General features: G+C 31.8%; 1 protein-coding gene and 1 non-coding gene across 2 annotated transcripts; both read left to right on the top strand.

Moving 5' to 3' along the window:
• Window positions 1–7,881: 7,881 nt before the first annotated feature.
• LOC137830230 (uncharacterized) lies at window positions 7,882–9,789 on the top strand. Its single transcript, XM_068637425.2, has 5 exons — window positions 7,882–8,022; window positions 8,126–8,277; window positions 8,602–8,647; window positions 9,209–9,363; window positions 9,444–9,789. Exons 2-5 carry the CDS (start codon window positions 8,145–8,147, stop codon window positions 9,485–9,487), a joined length of 378 nt encoding a protein of 125 aa, XP_068493526.1. The 5' UTR covers window positions 7,882–8,022; window positions 8,126–8,144; the 3' UTR covers window positions 9,488–9,789.
• A 2,554-nt stretch (window positions 9,790–12,343) lies between these two features.
• TRNAD-GUC (transfer RNA aspartic acid (anticodon GUC)) lies at window positions 12,344–12,415 on the top strand. The gene has a single exon. It is a non-coding gene; the product is annotated as a tRNA-Asp (tRNA).
• The last annotated feature ends 8,255 nt before the right edge of the window (window positions 12,416–20,670 follow it).

Raw genomic sequence — 20,670 nt, 5'->3', positions numbered from 1 at the left:
GGTTCAACTTAAATGATGTAATTGAACATAAATGGTGAGGACTAGGAGAGGAGGTTCACAAGGTGATCGTCTATCTAGCGGGTATGAAATCCCAGTTCTTCACTGAAATCATGACCTGTTGTGATTGTTTACATATGGGTTTGTACTTTCATTCTAATCCCTTCTACTTTTGTGTAGACCACATGCTCATCAAGAGTTGTCTAGATGTTAGAAGAAAAAGACATGTTAATGAATATGAAGAACATGTTGAACATGAAGATGCATAACATGTGGAATCGGAAGAAGCCGAACCCCAAATGGAGGTGGAGGATGAAGGCGCACCTTAAGTAGGAGGTGAAGGTTATCCCGAAGGTCCAGTGGATGGGTCACTGTTGACAGGTTATGAAGACCATGTGGCCATGCAATTATGGAATGGAGTGGTAAGTAAATATGTTGTAATATGATACTTGTTCACTGTTAATTTTATATGATTTTGGTTGGTTAAATTAGGATTGAGGGGAGTTAAAATTGGTATCACATGACCGAAAAATGAATAAGATGAGTGTTTCTCATCCTAGTACATGCAATGAATTTAGGTTTAGCTAGGCTTGTTGGGACAAGCTATACATGGTAGACAAAGGATTGTTGTGTTCCTTTTTAGAGAGGTGGCACACAGAGACAAATTCTTTTCATCTGCTTGTAGGTGATTTGACTATCACATTAGATGATGTGTCGAATTTGTTGTACCTCCTTGTTATCGAACAATTTTACACGTACCCAAACTTAGATGTAGTTGCAGCGACCGACCTAAGCTTAGATGCAGTTGCGACGACCGATTTGCTTGTTGATTCACTTCAAGTAGATCAGGCACTAGCACCTGCTGAGACTCGTCATTATCAGGGTGAACATGTATGTCTAAGCTAGTTGAGAGAGGTGTATGAGGACGCATGTACCAAGAGACAGTGGACCGCGACTGCACAAGCATATTTGCTACACCTAGTAGGTTGCAACATCTTTGCAGATAAGAGTGCTACGTCGATTAATGTATCATACTGGGGATTATTTGTAGATTTGAGGCACATGGGGGGATACTTGTGGGCAACAACTGCTTTGACCCACATGTATGAGTAGTTGGGAGATGGTAACTATGTGAATACATGATAGTTAGCTGGGTATGCCACGTTATGGCATCGTGTATACACCATAACTTTTCGACTGTTGGACAAATACAACTTCGGGATGACTATGTTGAGGATGAGTCGCGGTGCATGAAATATGTGGTTGAGAGTAGGTTGTCCACACTTGCATCTGTTCAGATACAATTAGATAACATCTCTAGAGGTGTTGTTTGATGGATGCCTTATATAGAGCACAAACCGGTGCGTCCTTTCGAGTGGATTGCATTATTTTCAGGGTACATTCGGTCGAGGGCTTGCAGGCATATGCATTTTCCTGAATGTGTACTCAAACATTTTGGATATATACACTGTATCCCTCGTCACCTAACCACCGTCCATCATGACGATCCCTCCACATCGAAGATCGACCGACGATAGTTAGATTTTAATGACAATCTCGTACAGGATGTCGCCTTAGCAATTGATGTTGGAGCCTGTGTTCTTGCTTATATGGAGTGGTTTCAGTCTATATTCAGATGGCTGAGGATGATCGACCTCCAGTGATTACCCCTTATGCACGATATCAGGACGGGAACAATACTATCTCTGAGCATCCCGTAGTGGTAAGAACTTATTACTTGTTTATTTAAATAATACAAGCTGATTTGTAATTAATATAATTTGTTATATCATTGTAGGGTCTTTGTAGAATAATTGTATCCACCTTGGAGTTGATTGTAGACGATGGTCATGTCATTGAGGATACACCTGCATGGGTAGGGATACAAACAATCCTGATGCTAGCCCGATTAGCCATAGAGGACATGTTTGTGTATGTCCGCAGACGACGACAGACGATGATGATAATCATTTTAGTTGTTGCTATATTTTATAAATTCATGAAGAAACACTTAGTTATAAAGGAACACTTTGGTTATGAAATCAGACAATTTCTTCTTCCGCATTTATAATAGCCACAATGTTAACATATTCATTTATCAATGCGATTACAACTAATAACTAAAAATATCATCTAAAAGACTTAATTTGTGTAAAAACTTGCATTCGACTACTATAATATGAAAAGCAAGTTTTGGTGATTGGATAAGAATGAGTAAACCACAAAATATCTGTTGGTGGAATCGGGCAACCTTCTTGCAACTGAACTTGTTAAAAATTATAAGTAATGTCATTAATTATGTTTTCCAATGATTCATAAAATTCATTAACAATGAAGTTCAAAAACCTAAACAAAATGATTTCCATAAACATGTCCAATACAGATGATGCGATGATGATTAAAATCTATTGGTTGCGACCTTAATGGGAAAATAATGAGTGATTATTTAAGAGATAAACACACAAAAATCACATTATATCGATTCGTAATAACATATTCCATATCCGGAATTCTAATCCACTTATTTATACTAATTTGCATATAGAAGAAAATGTAACAAGTTAATCCAAGCAATACATTATTTTACAATAAATAACATCATTCAAAATGAATAGAATTACCATGTGGTCAACTAAAAGTGAATTTTTTAAATATTCATATCGTTCATCACCGCCAAACAAATAAATATATTCTTGACGTCATTGACAAATTCATACACACAATAGCCCAAGACTCCTCTCCCGTACCCAATAATGCAGCAAGCGCACGATAGCCACAATGGTCGTAAACCTTAACATCAACAATGTAAGGATGAATTCCCACAGGAAATTGATTTAGCATTGAGTTTGATTTGATCAGAGGTATCTCTGAAATGAATCCATAACTACATTTCAAAGTAGAAGAACTATCATATTGTGAAACAATCGCATCAACATGTTCAAAGCTAAGAAGCTCAGACACAGATACGACCACGGACACGGAGATACAACTAAATTGAAAATTATAGGACACGGGACATGACTATGTATAAATTAAAATGTAATATATATTTTGTTATATAAAAAAAATCAAGAATTACAATTATATATTTATATAATAAAATATATTTAAATTATTTGAAAATATTAAAAATTTAATAAAAAAATTAAATTCAAATTAACATTGTATTGTATGTAAATTATATGAAAGAGTAAGCAAGTACTACAAAATGAAAAAGTAGTAATTTATTACAAAAGAAAAAGTTTCCTCTATGACATGTATGAATTTAATGCCAAATAAAATAATTTCAACATTGGAATTGGAACACTCAGAAAGGGATTCATTAGGCAGAGAAACTGATAATTATAAACTAGTAATAATAAAATTAAAAACCTAAAAACACTTTACGTTACTTACCTCTCTCCAGCAGGTTCTCTTCTTTCTTCTTTTTCTTCCTTTCTTCTTCTTCTTCTTCTTCTCTTCTTCCTTTCTTCTTCTTCTACATTCAGCAACAATGCTCTCCACCACACTAGAATTTTATGTTATGCGTTCTAACTCAGATTTATAGAGTGTATTTTTCATATTATAAATCATTTTAAGGAAAATGATATTATTTATTCCTAATTTCCTCTTTTCTTTCTGGATTTTCTTAAGATTTTTGTATAATTTTTTATTTAAATGATTCGTTTGAGATTTTGTTTGAGATTTTGTCTGGTTTTGTTTGAGATTTAGTGTGGAAGAGGTCTTTAAACACTAGATCGCGTCTTTTCTGGCTTTTCCAGCGTGTCCAAGGAGGGGAACGCGTCTCCTTCGGCGTGTCCAAAAAGAGGGTTGTTTCTGGCCCATTAAAAAGTGTCTGACACAGCATCGTGCACGCATCCGCCGTGTGTCTGTGTCGGCGGTGTATCGAAAACACTAACCACACCTTTTTGGTTATATGTGAGCTTTATAGGTTTAATGTAAGAAGGAATTTGCTTCATTGATCTAGCAAATTATCTCCAACATCCTTTTTGTGCCCATTTTGTTTTGACTTTCTCATTTTGTGGATACAAAGATGTCTCATCTGGATAGGCAATCTCACGTAATTTGGATTTGATGTTAACCTTACCAGCCATGTCAACCTTATTGAACCGATTCATGATGACTGTCCACTCTTGTTGGATGGACAATGGTCGTCAATGATCGTCAACCTTAACATCAACAATGTAAGGATGAATTCTCACAGTAAATTGATTTAACGTTGGGTTTGATTTGGTCAGAAGAGTCTCTGAAATGAATCCCTAGCTACATTTTAAAGTAGAAGAACTATCATGTTGTGAAACAATCGCATCAACATGTTCAAAGTAAGAAGGAATTCGCTTCGTTGATCTATCAAATTTACTCTGACGTCTTTTTTGTGCACCTTTTGTTTTGAATTTCTCATTTTGTGGATACAAAGATGTCTCATCTGGATAGACAATCTCACGTAATTTGGATTTGATGTTAACCTTACCAATCATGTGAACCTCATTGAACCAATTTATGATGACTGTCCACTCTTGTTGGATGGACAACTCTGTTGAAGTATCACCGCTTGAAATATCTAAAAAGCTTAATTGTGTCAAAATAAAATGCACTGACTGAAATGGTATACTACATACACCAAAGGAAGTCAATTCACAAGCAAAAGAAAGACCATGAGCAAATCTAGTGGTGCACCACAACGAGATTTATCTAAACCAACATATTCAACTCGAAACTCTCTTCTGTAATATACTGCAAAGCATATTTCGATACAAAGTCAACCAATTTATTATATCTTGTTACATTAAAGACAAGACTCACCACATGCAAACTATTTTTTTTCAAATGAAGATTTAATTGCATTATGTTGCAAGATGATCATCTTATTCATGGAATCCCAACAAAAGCATAAGTCCCCCATTGTCGTCTTAAAGATCCTTTTTAAATGCCAATGTGCAGACTCAACCTTGTTACTTGTCGTGTTGCCTAAGTGCACAACTTTATCCGTCCAAGCCTTAACAAACTTTTCTTTATGTGGATTTAACTAGGTATTAATCACATATTCAGTAAATATAGGTAATGGTGAATAAACAACATTAAATGTCTCCACACGATGTTGATAGGACTCTACATTTTGACAATCAACAATAGCTCCCCAAGATTCCATCACTTGATCCCATTCCTCTTTTGGATGAACAATCATGTTACATTTTGCTTTAATATTTTTATCAATGTGGAAACGACATAACAAATGAGCAGCTTTGGGAAACACAACATTTATTGCATTCTTTAGAGCAATATCTCTATCACTGACCACAACCTTTGAGTATGAATCAACTCTAAAAAACAACTTCTCAGTTTCTCAAGGGCCTATACAAGTTTATGAGGATGTTCTGATGCGAGTAACTTAAATGCAGTACTGGAGGTCAATCCCGTTGAGATAACACCAACAACTTCAACTAAGGGCATCTTATACCTATTAGTTTTGTACATAGTGTCCATCATCAATACAATGTTAAAGGCATTCAATAACTTTCACTGAATCAATGTGTGTCCAAAATAAATCTTGCACAACATTCGTCATTTCCTCAAACCTAAACCAATGGACATACATATCTCAATCAAGTAACATCATTAATTGTTGCATTTCAATTCTATCACCTCGTTCTGATTTTCTGTACAAATATAGTGTGCATTGTAAACTTGTTTTATTGTGGTCACATTTTTCTCATTATGCTCTTTCATTGTTAGAATAATATTTATGGGTTTCACTGCATTGTCTGTCATGTCCATAAGCATTGACTTTTCACTACATATGAACCTACCAGCATATGGATGACCAACCAACATATTTGCCAACTCATGATTATGAGACCTATAAAGTAATTTCAATATCCATCCTTCAACACTCTTTACCGGATACCCTCATAATCTAAAAGGACAATCACATTTCCTACTTCCACTCTTAATAACCTGTAAATCCTTCTTATATCGCTTGTATTTACCTCATCTCTTACAAACTAATAATACAAATGTCTTCCTTCCTCGTTAGCCAGTTGAAGTATCTGATCTTAATATCACAATAATAAAACCAAAGTGAAATGTAACTTTTCTAACCCACATCAAGAGCCCATCCCGAGTACGAAATCTCTACAAAAGTTATCATAACAGATTATTTAATTTACAAAACAACAAACAACCTAAACATAATTTACAAACTTCAAATTTACCTCATTTGTGTAAACGCATTTGTACATTCATATCCCTTTGATCTATTGTCTATTACTTTGTTGGATAATGACTTCTCAATATCATCATCATGTAGACTATTCCACACATCAACCCCATCACGTAATTCTTGTTCGAATTCTTCGCTATCGTCCATACTTCTACAAATTAACATTTTACCATCAAATGCAAACAAATTATAAAAAAAAAACTAAACCATTGCATTATGAATCCATCAATCCATAAGTCAAAATATTCATTATGGATCCACCAATCCATAAGTCAAATAAATCATTCTGGATCCACCAATATGTAATTCAAAACATGCGTAAGTCAAAATAACTTTCAGATCCATCAATCCATAACATAAATTAGGTTTCCGGATTCAACAATCCGTAAGTCAACAATTTATTACAAATTTCATTCGGAACACCCCCTTACCCAGAAAACAAAATAATTTAATTACAGAGCGGTGAATCCAGAAATCACATTTTCACTTTCGGATTGATCAATCTGTAGTACAATCCTGGAGCCCGATTTCCAGTAACCACAAAAACTCCATAACCACCTATGCTTTTAAAAAAACTTAATTCTTACCTCTAAAAGCCTGCCAATACTTCGACAGTGCAACCCACTCCTCCACCTTGCTTTACATAGCTAAAATGACCCTCCATCAGCACCTCAGATGAATGAAGAAGAACAATGTCAAACCAACTCATTCACGATACCTAAAATTTTAAGGGTGCATGAAGAAACTCCCCCTTTTGTTTGTCTCCTAAGAAACTCAATTTCCTTTCTCCTTTCATCATTATTAGCTAATTTCAAAAGAGTGTAGAGAACATTTTGGGAGCTTTATATTAAGTAAACATCTCTTTCCTTTAATTTCTACTTCTTCCTCTAATAGGCATGCATGAGTGGAATTTTAAAAGAAAAAAAAAAGTTTGATGACTTTAAGTTTATTTAGTGATGGTTAATGGCTAGGGTTTTATTTTTATAAGCCATTACTCTAAATTTGAACAATTCTCCAAATTTAATCAATATATAAAAATTAACTCAGTAGTTTATGATTGAAAAAAAGAATAATTTTACTCAAATAAAATATATGTAACCATTACGAAAAATATATGTTCACACTCAAGTAACCATTACCAAAAGAATATATGTTTAAACTATCATTCTTGATCTAATTGTTTTAATAAGGAAAATTTTCATTAAATACATCAATTTAAGAAGTGATTCTTTTAATAAAATATTTTATAACAATAAAATAATAATATATAGAGTTGTCTAGAAAGTAAACAACCGTGTCAACCTATCACAGTCTTTTTAACAAAAAAAATAAAAAAATAAAAAAATAAAAAATATATATATATATATATATTTAAATTTATAATTAAATGATATAAAAAATTATTAAAATAATAATATTATTAGTTTTTAAGTGGATATAGAAAAAAAGGTTTTCAACTTATCTAGGTTTTTTTTACATCCCCTATAGAGGTAGTTCAAATGGTTTTGTAATAAAAGTCGAAGAAAGGTCTAACGAGTAAAAGGGGTGGGAAAAGAAAAGCCCAATACGTGTGTTGTGGAGCCCAAAAAGCATGTGGGCGGGGCGTGAAATCGAAGTGGTACTAGCACTGGACTTTTCTTAACCGTTGGATGGGTTTATTGGATGACAAAACCCACTCTATCTCACTTTTTTGTTTGCATGCGTTGAACCTCATCCATTTCCGTTATCCTTATCCCAGTCTTCTCTACAAATTACCACCCAAACTCATTCAGTTTATTGACAGGAGAAAGTCTTAGTTTTTCTTGGTAACTTTTTATTCAATGTTTGAATTGCTTCACGATGATTCTTGTTCCACTGTTGGATACAAATATTTGGTTTGATTGTTTCTCCAAACAAACACTGTTGCAGGAATCAACCAAGCTCAAAGATGGTGGTGAAGATTCGATTGGCAAGGCTCGGCTGCAGGAACCACCCATTCTATCGCGTCGTTGTTTCTGACAGCAAAACACCAAGAGATGGCAAACATCTTGAAGTTGTAGGCTTCTACAATCCTCTCTCAGGTTATTCTCTTATTCTTAACGTATTGTAAAATGGTTCTGTCCAGTGAGGTTGAAAATTTCCTTTTTCAAAAGAAACATTTACAGGGTTATACCATTCAAAATTCCAATTTGCTCTTCAGTACAAGGTAAACATTTTCTTTCCTAAAAGAAACTAAAATTAAGGTTAAGCCATTGTTGTACATTTATATAATACGAAAACCTGCTGCAAATGTAGTGTGTGTTTGTTACTGTTATGTCTAATGTTTATCTGTTTGGAATTAGAAATATGAGGGAGGATGGTTGAAGTTGGTACTAATTTTTCTTCGATGTATTACTTTTGTGCAGGCAAGGATGATGAAGAACAAATGCGTCTCAAACTTGAAAGAGTGAAGTAAGTAACTTTCTCTAATGCTAGGTTATCTAGTTGTCAGTATATATCAGTGAGGGAAAATAATGTTACTGCCAGGAACATGCTTTCATTATTTGCTTGGCAGAACCTTACCGGGTTCATCTTAATTCTCGTAGAGTGTAGGCTTCTAGATAGATGAAACACGTGTGAAATACTAAAATTCAAGGCACATAGTTTTTGTTGCCCCGACCAAAATAATTGTAGCTCCAAATTTTCAATTTTTTGTTTTCTACTCTCCTGACTTTTCCTTAATACAATAAAATTGTCTTTATAATATTTTTTTTTTCTTTATATATATACTTTTGCTAAATTACTAGGTAGAAGTTTTTATGGTGGTAATGGGTTTGTGCAATTGTGCAGAAGGCCATTGGCAGTATAATGAGATATATTGAAGTTTCATTTCGTATATTTCTATAATTCAAAGATTAGGATTAAATTACCTATATCAATTGTCTTTGAGGAAGAAAATAAATTGTTTCTGATTGCATGAATGACAACCATCTCTATTTGTTTGATAGCATCAATTCCCGTTATGTTTTATAGGTATTGGCTTTCTGTTGGAGCTAAGCCTACAGAGCCTGTCGAGTATCTTCTGTTTCGAGCAGGTTTAGGACGTCAGGGTGGACCATTTGAGAAGTTCTCTTTTGCTGCTCTTAGCCAAGAGCAACCAACCAATGTTGATGACAGTAAAGACAATGGTGAACTGGACTCTCCTCCATAAACCTCTTTCTGTTCTATTTTTGGATCTCTTTCTCATTTCTTTTACCATTTATTCCAGGTACATCTCCAGAAGCTATATTTTCTATTGGCCTACAAGTTTGAAAGACAACACCTCCATAGGTTTGGAGGAGGTGGGTGGTTCTGTGAACATGTTACCCAAAGCAATCAATTGTTTGTACTGTTCAATACCACCTAGAAATAATTTGTAGGTTATCTTGCTGTTGAGAGACTGATTTACTTTGTTTTCTGGAACTTTTGTATTTGGAAGATGTTAGTACGGTAACAAAAGTAGTTCATTTGATTTTGGCTCGTGTAAGCGTTTATGAAATTGTTGTCAACACTTGCGCGTTTGCAATTCTTATTGATTCTGGAGATTAATTTTGAAATATTTTCCTGTTTTGTTATGTGTTTGTGTCTATGTTGTAAAAGGAATAACAAACTATGCCTCAAAAAATTTGAAGATCATGTAAATATTTTTCATTATAAATGAACATCACCTTGTTCAAAGTTCGAGTTTCATACACTGTCCTGCACCTGCACACCAGACTTAGCTCTTGCCCTACAAGATTTGGAAAGGAGTAACGCTTCAAGGTTAATATTGAGCAATTTTTACTTTATTTTTTGTTTGTTTGACTTTGTATGAACTGTACTGTCATTTTGGTTTTTCTGATGTATTTCTGGAATTAGTAATTTAGTGACATATTGTGTGCTGTATGTCGATTCTTAGAACAGTTTAGGCAATCAAATCAATGCATTTGATGAGTACTTGTTCAGATGATAATGACTTTCCATTAGAAAGTTCTTGTTCAGTTTGCAAGATGTTTTGAGAAGCAGCGTTTATCCTGTTCTGAATCCATGTACTTGTCATGCTTCATCTAAAAGTCTGTAATTACTGGATCTTTAGAATAGTGGTTTATACGTAAAACAAGTCCAGGGTAACTACACTCATAAACCACTTTTCATACCTATTTTTCTATAATTGTATGATATGCTTTAGTAACGTAATAACTTATGTTTAATTTATGCTTTATAACTGAAATGCTTTATAAAGATTCATTTATCACCGCTTCCTAGAACTTACTCTCTCGATGTAGACAAAGGAGTCTTCTTTACACACTTTATAGGATGTATGAGTGCATTTTTTTATCTTAGGACCCCAAACAAAATCAAATTAAATCAGATTATTTTGAGTAAAAGTACTCAGGATTCTACAATTTGTTCTTTTCATTTAGAGTCTAGGATTTGTTTGTGCAGTGTCCATGTTTTGTAGGGTCATAAAAAATATCTGTTGATTAAAACAGTCTTTCATATCAAATTATCTTTTTCAGCAACTATATGCTAACTATAAGGATAGCAGAGCTAGAAACATCTTCTTGCCACTCTTCATAGCTGAGACAGGTGAAAATAGCAGAGATAGATCTTGCTACTCTTGATAGCTGAGAGAAGAGTGGAGAAAGTTGGGAGAGTTTGACCGAATAACTGGTCCAATATTTTTAAAGCCAATTATATATTCATATCCCTTTATATAAGCCGGTTTTGTGTGTCTGTGTATCCGATTATAACCATTTTATTAAAACATGTTATGGTGTAATGACCACCAGGCTGATATGGTTAGGTTATTTGAGCAGTAGCCCCAACCAAATTCAGGGAAAAGGGGTAGTTAATTCTTAGTGTGGGAAAGATAGGAAGAAAAAGAATATTAGACAGTACTTGAGGGAGCAAATGCGGCATTGGGGTGAGGGTTGAAGGTGAAAGGAGAAGAAAATAGCTGAGTTCCAAATGCTGTGAGTGGTGTATATCTCTTTATGCTACTGTTGTGTTGTTTACCTGGCTTTTCCTAGTAATCTTTTGTTTGTTCCATGACCCTTCACTACCACCACACTGTCTTCCATCATCCATCCACAACAACAGAAGCCAAGGCACCTTATTTTGTAAGATTTAGTTTTTGGTGTGAGTTGTCTCCCAAGTCAGCTTTAACTGGATCGTAGGGGACTAAAGTAACATGCAACAACGTTTAGGTGGATGTGAGTTGGTATGGAACCCCTGGCAGTGGAGTTGTGATCTTCAAGTACAATTCCATCCTTGTTATAATATTGAATTTGAAGTTCATACTTGAGAGTATCTGACAAGAACTATTGATTCCGGGTGGTAATCCCTGCTGCAGTCGATAAGTTAGGCTCTTCTGTGTCTTATGTAAATTTTCTGTATAAAAATAGCCAGACTTCCTAAACTGGAATGTTTATTATTGTAGTAAAATATGGAGCTGTCTTAGTTATTCATGAAATATAGTCAATATGTGTAAGAAAAAATAGATTTAAAATAAAATAGATAAAAAATAAACTTACAATTGAAGTTGTTCATTTGATATGAAGATTTATGGAGCACATTGATATGAAACTTGGAGTTACTTAGTTTTTTTAGTTGTTTCTGCAAGTAAACAGTATTTTACATAAATTTATAATTAAGTCTAAATTAAAAAATATAAAATTATTAATTGTTTAGAGTTTTTTTAAAAATATTTTATTAAAGAAAATTAAGTATAAATTGGCAACACAAGCCACAAATGTAGTAACTCCTCTCATGTAATAAGCATCTTTGACAAGAATTGCAATTTGTTGTTAAATCTGGACTCGTTAGAGAGAACGTAAAAATTCAAAAGCCCCGCACATTCCTTATGTCCAGATTTTAGAAGCTGGAAATATTAAAATATATTTTCCTGCTCACTTTTTTTAATGTATTTCTTTATTATTCATTAAATTAAAAGTTGCATTCACACAAATTTCAAAAAAAAAGGTTACATTAAAATCCGTGTTATCAACATGATATTTATTAATTATTTTTCTATCCTTGTGTTCTTCAGTTCAAACACAGTTGTTACCATCACGTGGATTTTATATTTATTCTGGGGTCAATTATTTATTTAGTCTTAAACTTTTAACGAGCTATATTAACAACTAAGTCGTTGTAGTATAGTGGTAAGTATTCCCGCCTGTCACGCGGGTGACCCGGGTTCGATCCCCGGCAACGGCGTTGTTAACATCTTCTTAGTTTTTATTAACTAAAATTGCCCAGGCATGCTTTTCTCATACTATCCTGTAATTATCTTGTTTATTCTTTCTCACATTCAATATCTTTGAAGTTGTTGGTATAATCTCTCTTAAAGTGCTGAGTGTCATTTGTCAAACAGTATTCATAACCTTTCATTCTCCTTCTCAAAACTAATCAGTCATTTTCTTAATTGAATTTCATATGAACATTGCATAAAGTAGATGTGTAATAGAGGCCTTCGCAACACGAAGATTGCATTTAAAAGTTTTAGCCTTACAAAATTTGTGAATGTGTTTCTTAGTGATGGAATGATCGCATTCTCATTGTATTTGTAAATTGTTATCTGTCAGCATGTTAGAAGTAATTAGCTTGTTATAAATTTTATATACAATGCACTGATTCAGTATCGTCATCATTGTAGCTGCTTCTATCATTTTCAATTAATATGAATTACTTCTATGGGATAGAACTTCTCTTTTTGATCTTTGAATTTTATGATGTGTGACCACATCAAACAGAATCACTTGAATAACCTATGGATTCTCTGCTAACTTCCAATTAGTTCTATACAGGTACTTAAGTAAGGGTAACTAAAAAAGAGAAACTTAACTAGCTTTAAGTAACTAGAGTTACTTAGTATTATCCAACATTCTTCTGAGGATATAGTTTTATACTTTGGTAGATTAATTCTGGGTTGGCCCATTAGTAGTTCCTGTTAAACCTTTAATTAAGAAACCTAAAAGATTATTTTGGGGCTCAATAGAGGCCTTGAGCTATTGGATGCAGGATAGAAGAATAGGATGAGAACTTTTAATACTTTTTATACTTTTTCCTGCAGAAGTTGATATACTAAATTTTTTATTACAATAAAATTATTTAAATGAAATAACAAAAATTAGTTCTTATATTGATTAAATTAAATATTATTTTATAAATTAAAAGATATTAATATTTAAAGTAATTTATATTAATAAAAAATAATAAAATAATTTTAAATTGATATATAATATTAGATACGAAGATTTTAGCTATTAACTAATTTCCATTCTAAAATATTTATTAATTTGATTAAAGATTAATTTAAAATCTAAAATAATTAGTAACTAAAATTTTGGTATATAATATTATATATTAATTTAAAATTATTTTATAATTTTTTATTAATAATACAAATTACTTTAGATATCAATATTTTTTTAGTTGATAGTATGTAACTTAGTTTATATAGTGATTAATTTTTTTATTTATAAATTAGTTGATATTTAATGATTTTCTTATACGTTACGTTTGGTTTTATTGATGGATTGTTTACGAAGATGGAAAAACAAGAAACACATGTGTTTGGATCCACTTATTTGAACCAAAATGAGAGCGAGTAATTGCAGAGAGGTTACTATTCACAGTCTCACTCACTTACAAAGAAAGACGACAAGAGTCACGTATGCATGTGACAAAATACCCAAATACCCTCACTTTACCTATGCATGACAACATGCTTTTGCTTCTTCATTTATGTGTGTGAGTTCTTGGTCTGAGAGTTGTAATTGTGTGAGGATATTGATGAGGGAGGGTGTTGGGGTGTGGTACTCGTTTGGTATTTTGAGGTAAGCTTTCATGGTGGACGATGCATGAATGCGTTTTGACATTTCAACCTCATTAATTGGTTACCCGACACAAGTTCATAATCGATAACGAAAGACATAGAAACCAAACATAATTGATTTCACATGTGTTTGTAGATGATAATCGATTATCATGTGTCCATAATCGGTATTTTTTTTTTTCTAAGATAATCAATAATCTTTTACTCAACATTGATTATGTGTGTAAAACTCAAGGATAATCGATTATATGGCTCACATAATAGAATATGTATGTGCTTTTAAAATTTAATCGTATGTGGACACTGTTTTTTTAAACACGAAATTATTTAATTTATATTTGTATTTGTATTTATTTAAGATTTTGAATGATTTAAAAAATTTATTTATTTCATATTTTTTAAATACAACATTAAATAGTTTAGGGTTTGAATTTATTTAATATTTTGAATAATTTAATAATTTTATTTGTTTTAGATTTTTAAATAGGACATTAAATAATTTAGACTTGTATTTATTTAATATTTTGAATAATTCTAAAATTTTATTTATTTCATAATCTTATCTAAATAGGAGATTAAATAATTTAGGATTTTTATTTATTTAGGATTTTGAATAATTTATGAATTTTATTTATTTCATTTTTTTTATTTAAATAAGAAATTAAAAAAATTTAGGATTTATATATTTTTTAGGATTTTGAATAATTTAGGAATTTTATTCATTTCAGATTTTTAAAAAATAAAATTAAATAGTTTAGATTTGTATTTATTTAAGATTTTAAATAATTTAATAATATTTTTTATTATAGATTCTTATTTAAATAGGACATTAAATAATTTAAGATTTGTATTTATTTAGTATTTTAAATATTTTAGGAATTTTGTAAGGATCGAAAAAATTAGTCTTAGAGTAGAAGTGGTACAATTAAAATGATACCTGAATATTTATTATTAAAGTGAAAAGAGTACAAAAAATAGAAATTTAGTTATTTAGGTTTCATTTTAAAAGAACCATCATCTCTGTAAAAAAAAAACTCATTTTTCCTTATCTTTTTCTTTCTCTAAGATTTTGACCTCCTCGCTCCTCAGTTTGACGATCAGAGTTCGTCAATAGACTTCTAGCAGTGCAGATTACAAGACTGCCCAATCAAATATCAGATAAAGTAAGTTCATTTTGGCTCATTTTCCTTTGAGTTAGTTTTGATCTGATTAGGTTTGCCTTTAGTTTAAGATTGCATGCGATGCTTTTATCTTCAGAATTAGTCTCTATTAGCTTAAGATTCTAGTGGTGTAGTTAAATTTTTTTATCAGGACTTTGTGGTGTAGGTTAAGCTACTCTTGAACAATTATAGGATTTGGAGCTTTTAATGAGCATTTTCCCAAGTTAAAGTAAGAGAAGCTAGTTTTAATTTCAAATAGAACCCTAGTTCAGAAGATCTGGATGCGGGGGTGACGTGGTCACTAGTTCCAAATCATGAATATGTGAATATGTTGATTTTGATATGGATGATTTATGGTAGATGTATTTGTTTGAATATGAAAATTTGGTTGATTTGTATAGTTGATATAGTGTAAGTTACTCTTGAAGTGAATGAGTTATTGAAATTGTTTTTGTTTGACTCTGAATGATGAAATTAGGAAGAATTATGAAGATTTTTGTGCATATCTCGCTTAGGCGAGATAATTCTCGCTTGAGTGAGAATAGAATGAAAAGATAGGATGCTCACGGGTCCGTTTTCACCCAATCGAGAAGGAATCTCTCTCAGGTGAGGCCTGAGATGAAATTTGGATGCTCTCAGGTTAAATTTTGCTCAAGTAAGAGAATTTTCACTTGGGCGAGACTCATTCTCGCTCAAGTGAGCAAATCTTCGCTCAAGCAAGTAAAAAGAATTAAAATATTTATTTTTTCTTTTGAAAACCTAGTTTATTATTGCTTATTATTTTTTAGAGAAAATTTTAAATTTTATTTAAAAATATGATTAAAGGAACTTAGTTATGCGTTTAAGTGAATTTTGAGATATTTTTGGATTGTTTAGAAAATTTAAAATATAATGTGATTGAATTGTGTATTGATGTATTAAATGAAGTATGCAAGGAGGTGAAAGTATGATCAAGATGTAGTATTTTCAGGAAAGGAAATACCATGTTGAGATTGTTATTAGTTTATGGTGCATTAATTTGTGAGTATCCTGTGAATGAGACTATTCTGACTCTACTAATATAATGAAATCCTATAAATAAAATTATTTATTTGGTGAGAGTCTAAGGATGTTCACAACGAGTAGTATGACAGGTGCAGGTCACTGGATGTTAATTTCAATTCATGAGTCTTCCAGAAGTAGAGCCAAGTGTCTGAGTAAGTGAGTTAGTAGAAATCTGACTCGAGTAATGTGGATGATGAATGTTCTTAGACACTTGATGATTTTGTCCAAACTATGAGAATTTGACGGATTATGTTTATTATTAAAAGTTAACTTTATATTAGAATTCTTAAAAATAGCTTACCCTGTACTTTGTTTTTGTTTTGTGTTTGTTTTCTTTAATCTGTGATGATTGTGTTAATTTACACAGGAACATATGATTTTGCAGGTGATAAAGTTCTTCAGTGAGAAGTCAGAGGATGAGATGTCTTTATTTTGAATATTTTGTTCTTAAAAAATTGTGTATATATTATAAAATAACTATGAAGAGGGATATATTTGTGTATATGTTTATATTTTAATTAGATATTGCATGTATTTTTTATTTTATTAAATATGGATAAATATAGGAATGTTACAAATTTTATTTATTTCATATTTTTATGACATTAAATACTTATAATTTATATTTATTTAATTTTTTTAATAATTTAGGAATTTTATTTATGTAAAATATATGTATAAAAAATTATAAAATATTTTTACATCAAATTTAATTTTTTATATATAAAACAATTTAATCATATTTTATTTTATTTTAATTTTAACGACAAAAGTAAATTTATAATCTTACATTTTAATCTATTTAAAAAAAATATTTTATCAATAACACCTATCTCATCACTAAATTTTTTTCATAAACTTTTACTTCATTTTTCATCATCTTCACTTAATTCAAACAACCTTAATTTCTACAGTTTCACCTCAAATATTTTCAAATTCAGTACTTCAAATTCATCTTCAAATTCAAATAATCCTCTCAAACTCTGTCAATGTATCTTCAAATCCAAGCAAATGAGTAGTATCTTATCAGCATGCCAGCTGAACTGAGACAACAGGATTGAGAAAGGTATGTTATGTGAGTTTTTTTTTATCAGCAAGGTATGTTATGTGAGTGTTATTAAGCTGATCGAAAGCAATGCTTATGCATGTATAGGAATTGTCTTTGTTCTGAAACCAACTTTTGTTTAGCATTTATAATTGAGTTGGAAATTTCTTTTCCTTTTATCTTGTCGAGAGAAATGCTCTATTAAGCTTTTAAATTATATTTGGATAAAAGTTGAGAATAAACACTAGTACAAAACAACACATTAACGACGGTTAAAAATGTCATATAAAGATGGTTCTTGAATCGTCGTTATTGCAAGTGCCGTTATAAATCAACTATTTATAACGACGATTTCAGAATCTTCATTGTTTTACCAAATAACAATATTTTTTTTTTAAAAAATACACTTATAACGACGGTACCCCACTAGAACTGTCGTTATAAGTGCTTTTTAAAGACGGTTCTAACGAAGAACAGTCGTTATAAGTGTTTTTTTTAAGTTTTATTATATTTTTACTCTAATCTAATCTTGCATAAAATATCAAATTTCCAGAATAATAATACATGTAATATCATAATTTAAATATATAAAAGTGTACAAAAAGTTCTATAAATATATGGAAAAATTTGATGTAATTCCAAAGTGTTATACATGGTTACCTTAAGGTACATCCAAGTGAGTTTCTTTGCATTTGCACTTGTCTTTCTCAACCCACTCAACATGTTATATCCACAATGAACACTGAATAATAAGATTTCAAGTTAGAACACACAAATAAGATTATGTAATGTAATATATGAATAATAAATAAATTTGTGAATGTAATGTAATCATAATGGTTTGATAAATCTCTAATTTATACTAGAAAGCATCATGTAAAATTTCAGAATTTTTTGATAAGTGTAAGTATGAGAACTAAAACCTTAAAGTACCTAAAAAATACCCAAGTAATACTAAAAAATAAAAAAAAATGATAGTAAATGATGGATTTTTGGAATTTTGGTTGGGTTAATTTGCTTCGGGTATTAGCAGCTAGACTCGTTGCCTCATTTCGAACAACTTTCATTTTTTACGCATCTCCATCCGACTTCTTTATCAAAAGTTATGGCCGTTTGAAGTTTTCCACTACTAATTCTTCGCAACTCAAAATCTATCATTATTTTCAGAGTTATGAGAACTCCTTCATCAAATATACACTGAATCAAGTTATCACAAAAAATTTTGGATCAAAAATCATTTTTTTATCTATTTTTAATGAATTTTACAATATTGTCTTACCTTGTTCGTCCATCTTGTATCTCAAGACTCATTTTGTGTCTATTACATTACATTCATCAACGCAAATATTATCTAAATCAAAATTGTCGAAGGTCGAACACCCTCGGACTCAGAACCAACCAACCAACACGTTGTATTCACAAATTTATTAAAAACAATAAAGAGTATTAAAACCCTAACTGGGCAGAACCCTAACCTGCGGAAAAAAGTTGTGCGGATGAGATGAGCGGTGGTAAGACGGAACAAAATTGGCAGCAACGTTCTCCTTCGATGGTAGCATGCGGTTGTAGGAGGGAGGCAGGTGACCACAACCTTAGGATTGGTTGTGCGAGCATAAGGGGGGTGACATGTTTGAGGGCGGTTGATAAAGCAACTCCTAGTGCTTTACGAACCGTCTTTATAGAGCGTCGTAAAATTCATATTTTATATTAATGAAAATTAAATTACATAAGTAAATTTAACATCATATGGAGTAAAAAAAACTTTAGACATTATTTGCGAGTATTTTTACTTGTATGTGTTCAATTTGTTTATTTTTATCTGATATAGACTTTATTTTAACATTTGCACACTGACAAGAATAAAAATACTTTTGAACTCTCAACTGTCATCGAAACACGCACATAGACCTCACAGAGAGATTATATAAGAACCTTTTGAATGATATTATAAACGTGTCCCTCGATGAATGCAGAAAAAGTGTTTGTGGAGCAGATGGATCCCCACGGAGGAATGAAGATTATAAATAATTAGGGTAGACACGTGAGAAGTTTTGTCTATATTTTGGATATCAAAATTATTTATCTTGATGAGATAGAAGAACTTTTGATGAGAAAAGAAAAAAATAAACCAAGGGTGATGGAGATGTGAGAGAGGAATCTTTTGACCGCACGTGTGGACCTGCTTTTTCTAAGATATGTTGAGAAGGTGTTGAATAATGGAAATGGTGATAATTAACATGAAATCATCTTAGAATGACACCTTTTCTATTTCCTTTTGGCCAGCTGTTATCCCATCATGAATGAAAACTCAATGTTGCCTTTAGACTTTAGAGAGCACGAAAAGACCTTCTAACTTCTCTCACTTTATATTTCTCATTTCATTGGTTCTTGAGGTAACTTCTTTTCAATGGATCACCATTTTACTTCAAGATATGATCCAACTTTGGATCTTCCAAAGTTTAGCACTTTAATAATCAAGTATAGGGTCTTGCACCTCCTCGTAATCTTCCTCCTCCATAATTGAATCATTTTTTTTATGAGTAGTTGAGGTAACACACTTATCACTGGATGTGAGAAACAACAGTTATTTATCTATGCCTAAAAATGACTCTCATCTCAATGTGTTTGTAAGAATCCTCATCAATTAGCTGTGGCTTGAATTATAAAGTTGCATATGCATCTTGGTTACTGAGTCAATTTACCTGTCATTGTTACATCACCAGCTATGAACCATGTTGTGTAATATTGTATCCGTACACAAGTAAAACAGTACTTGTTACTTAACTAGTAAACCACACTGTGAGTGATGTTCACATAACAGATGGAAAAATATTCAGCATACACTTATTTTGTCTTCAACTTCATTTTCAATCCACTTCCTTCTTATCTTAAACTTTTTTTTTTATAAATTCTATTGAATTACTTACACTATTTATTGGGTTATTTTTCTCTTTACAGTGATTATCGGAAAGCAGTAACAAATGAAAATGCATGAAAAAGTAAAATCCTTGACAGATGGTGTTGTGGTGAAGAAACATGTGATGAGTTTGTTCCGTACGAAACAAGCATGAAGAAGAGAATAGAAATGGGGTAGTGTCTTAATGACTGAAAGTAGACGTGACTATTAAATTACTATATATGTTGATTATACCGCAGGCAATGGTATTGTGAATCACGAGAACTTCACGTGTAACTCTGACCTCCTTGTTCAGTACAATCGACCAATTTTTTTTTAGCTTCAACATATGTTGTGGCTGGACCACTTTGATCATAGAACATTTCAGACATTAATGTTATCACCTCTGTCTCTAATGCTGTTAAGTTCCCACTGTTTTCCCTTTCTATATTGCTTTCAATTATAAAGTACTGCACCCATGGCTCAAGT

The sequence above is a fragment of the Phaseolus vulgaris genome, chromosome 7 (genome assembly GCF_051622355.1).
Source record: "Phaseolus vulgaris cultivar YP4 chromosome 7, ASM5162235v1, whole genome shotgun sequence".
In the NCBI taxonomy this organism is placed as follows: domain Eukaryota; kingdom Viridiplantae; phylum Streptophyta; class Magnoliopsida; order Fabales; family Fabaceae; genus Phaseolus; species Phaseolus vulgaris.
The sequence above is the reverse complement of the archived record's forward strand: the minus strand, read 5'-3'. Positions and strand labels throughout refer to the sequence as shown.

What these genes read in the sequence shown, in the direction of transcription:
- LOC137830230 (XM_068637425.2), top strand. Translation starts at nt 8,145, where the DNA reads ATGGTGGTGAAGATTCGATTGGCAAGGCTCGGCTGCAGGAACCACCCA. An exon ending in CTTCTACAATCCTCTCTCAG is followed by an intron (nt 8,278 to 8,601) that starts GTTATTCTCTTA and finishes ACTTTTGTGCAG; the next exon opens with GCAAGGATGATGAAGAACAA. An exon ending in TGATGACAGTAAAGACAATG is followed by an intron (nt 9,364 to 9,443) that starts GTGAACTGGACT and finishes CATTTATTCCAG; the next exon opens with GTACATCTCCAGAAGCTATA.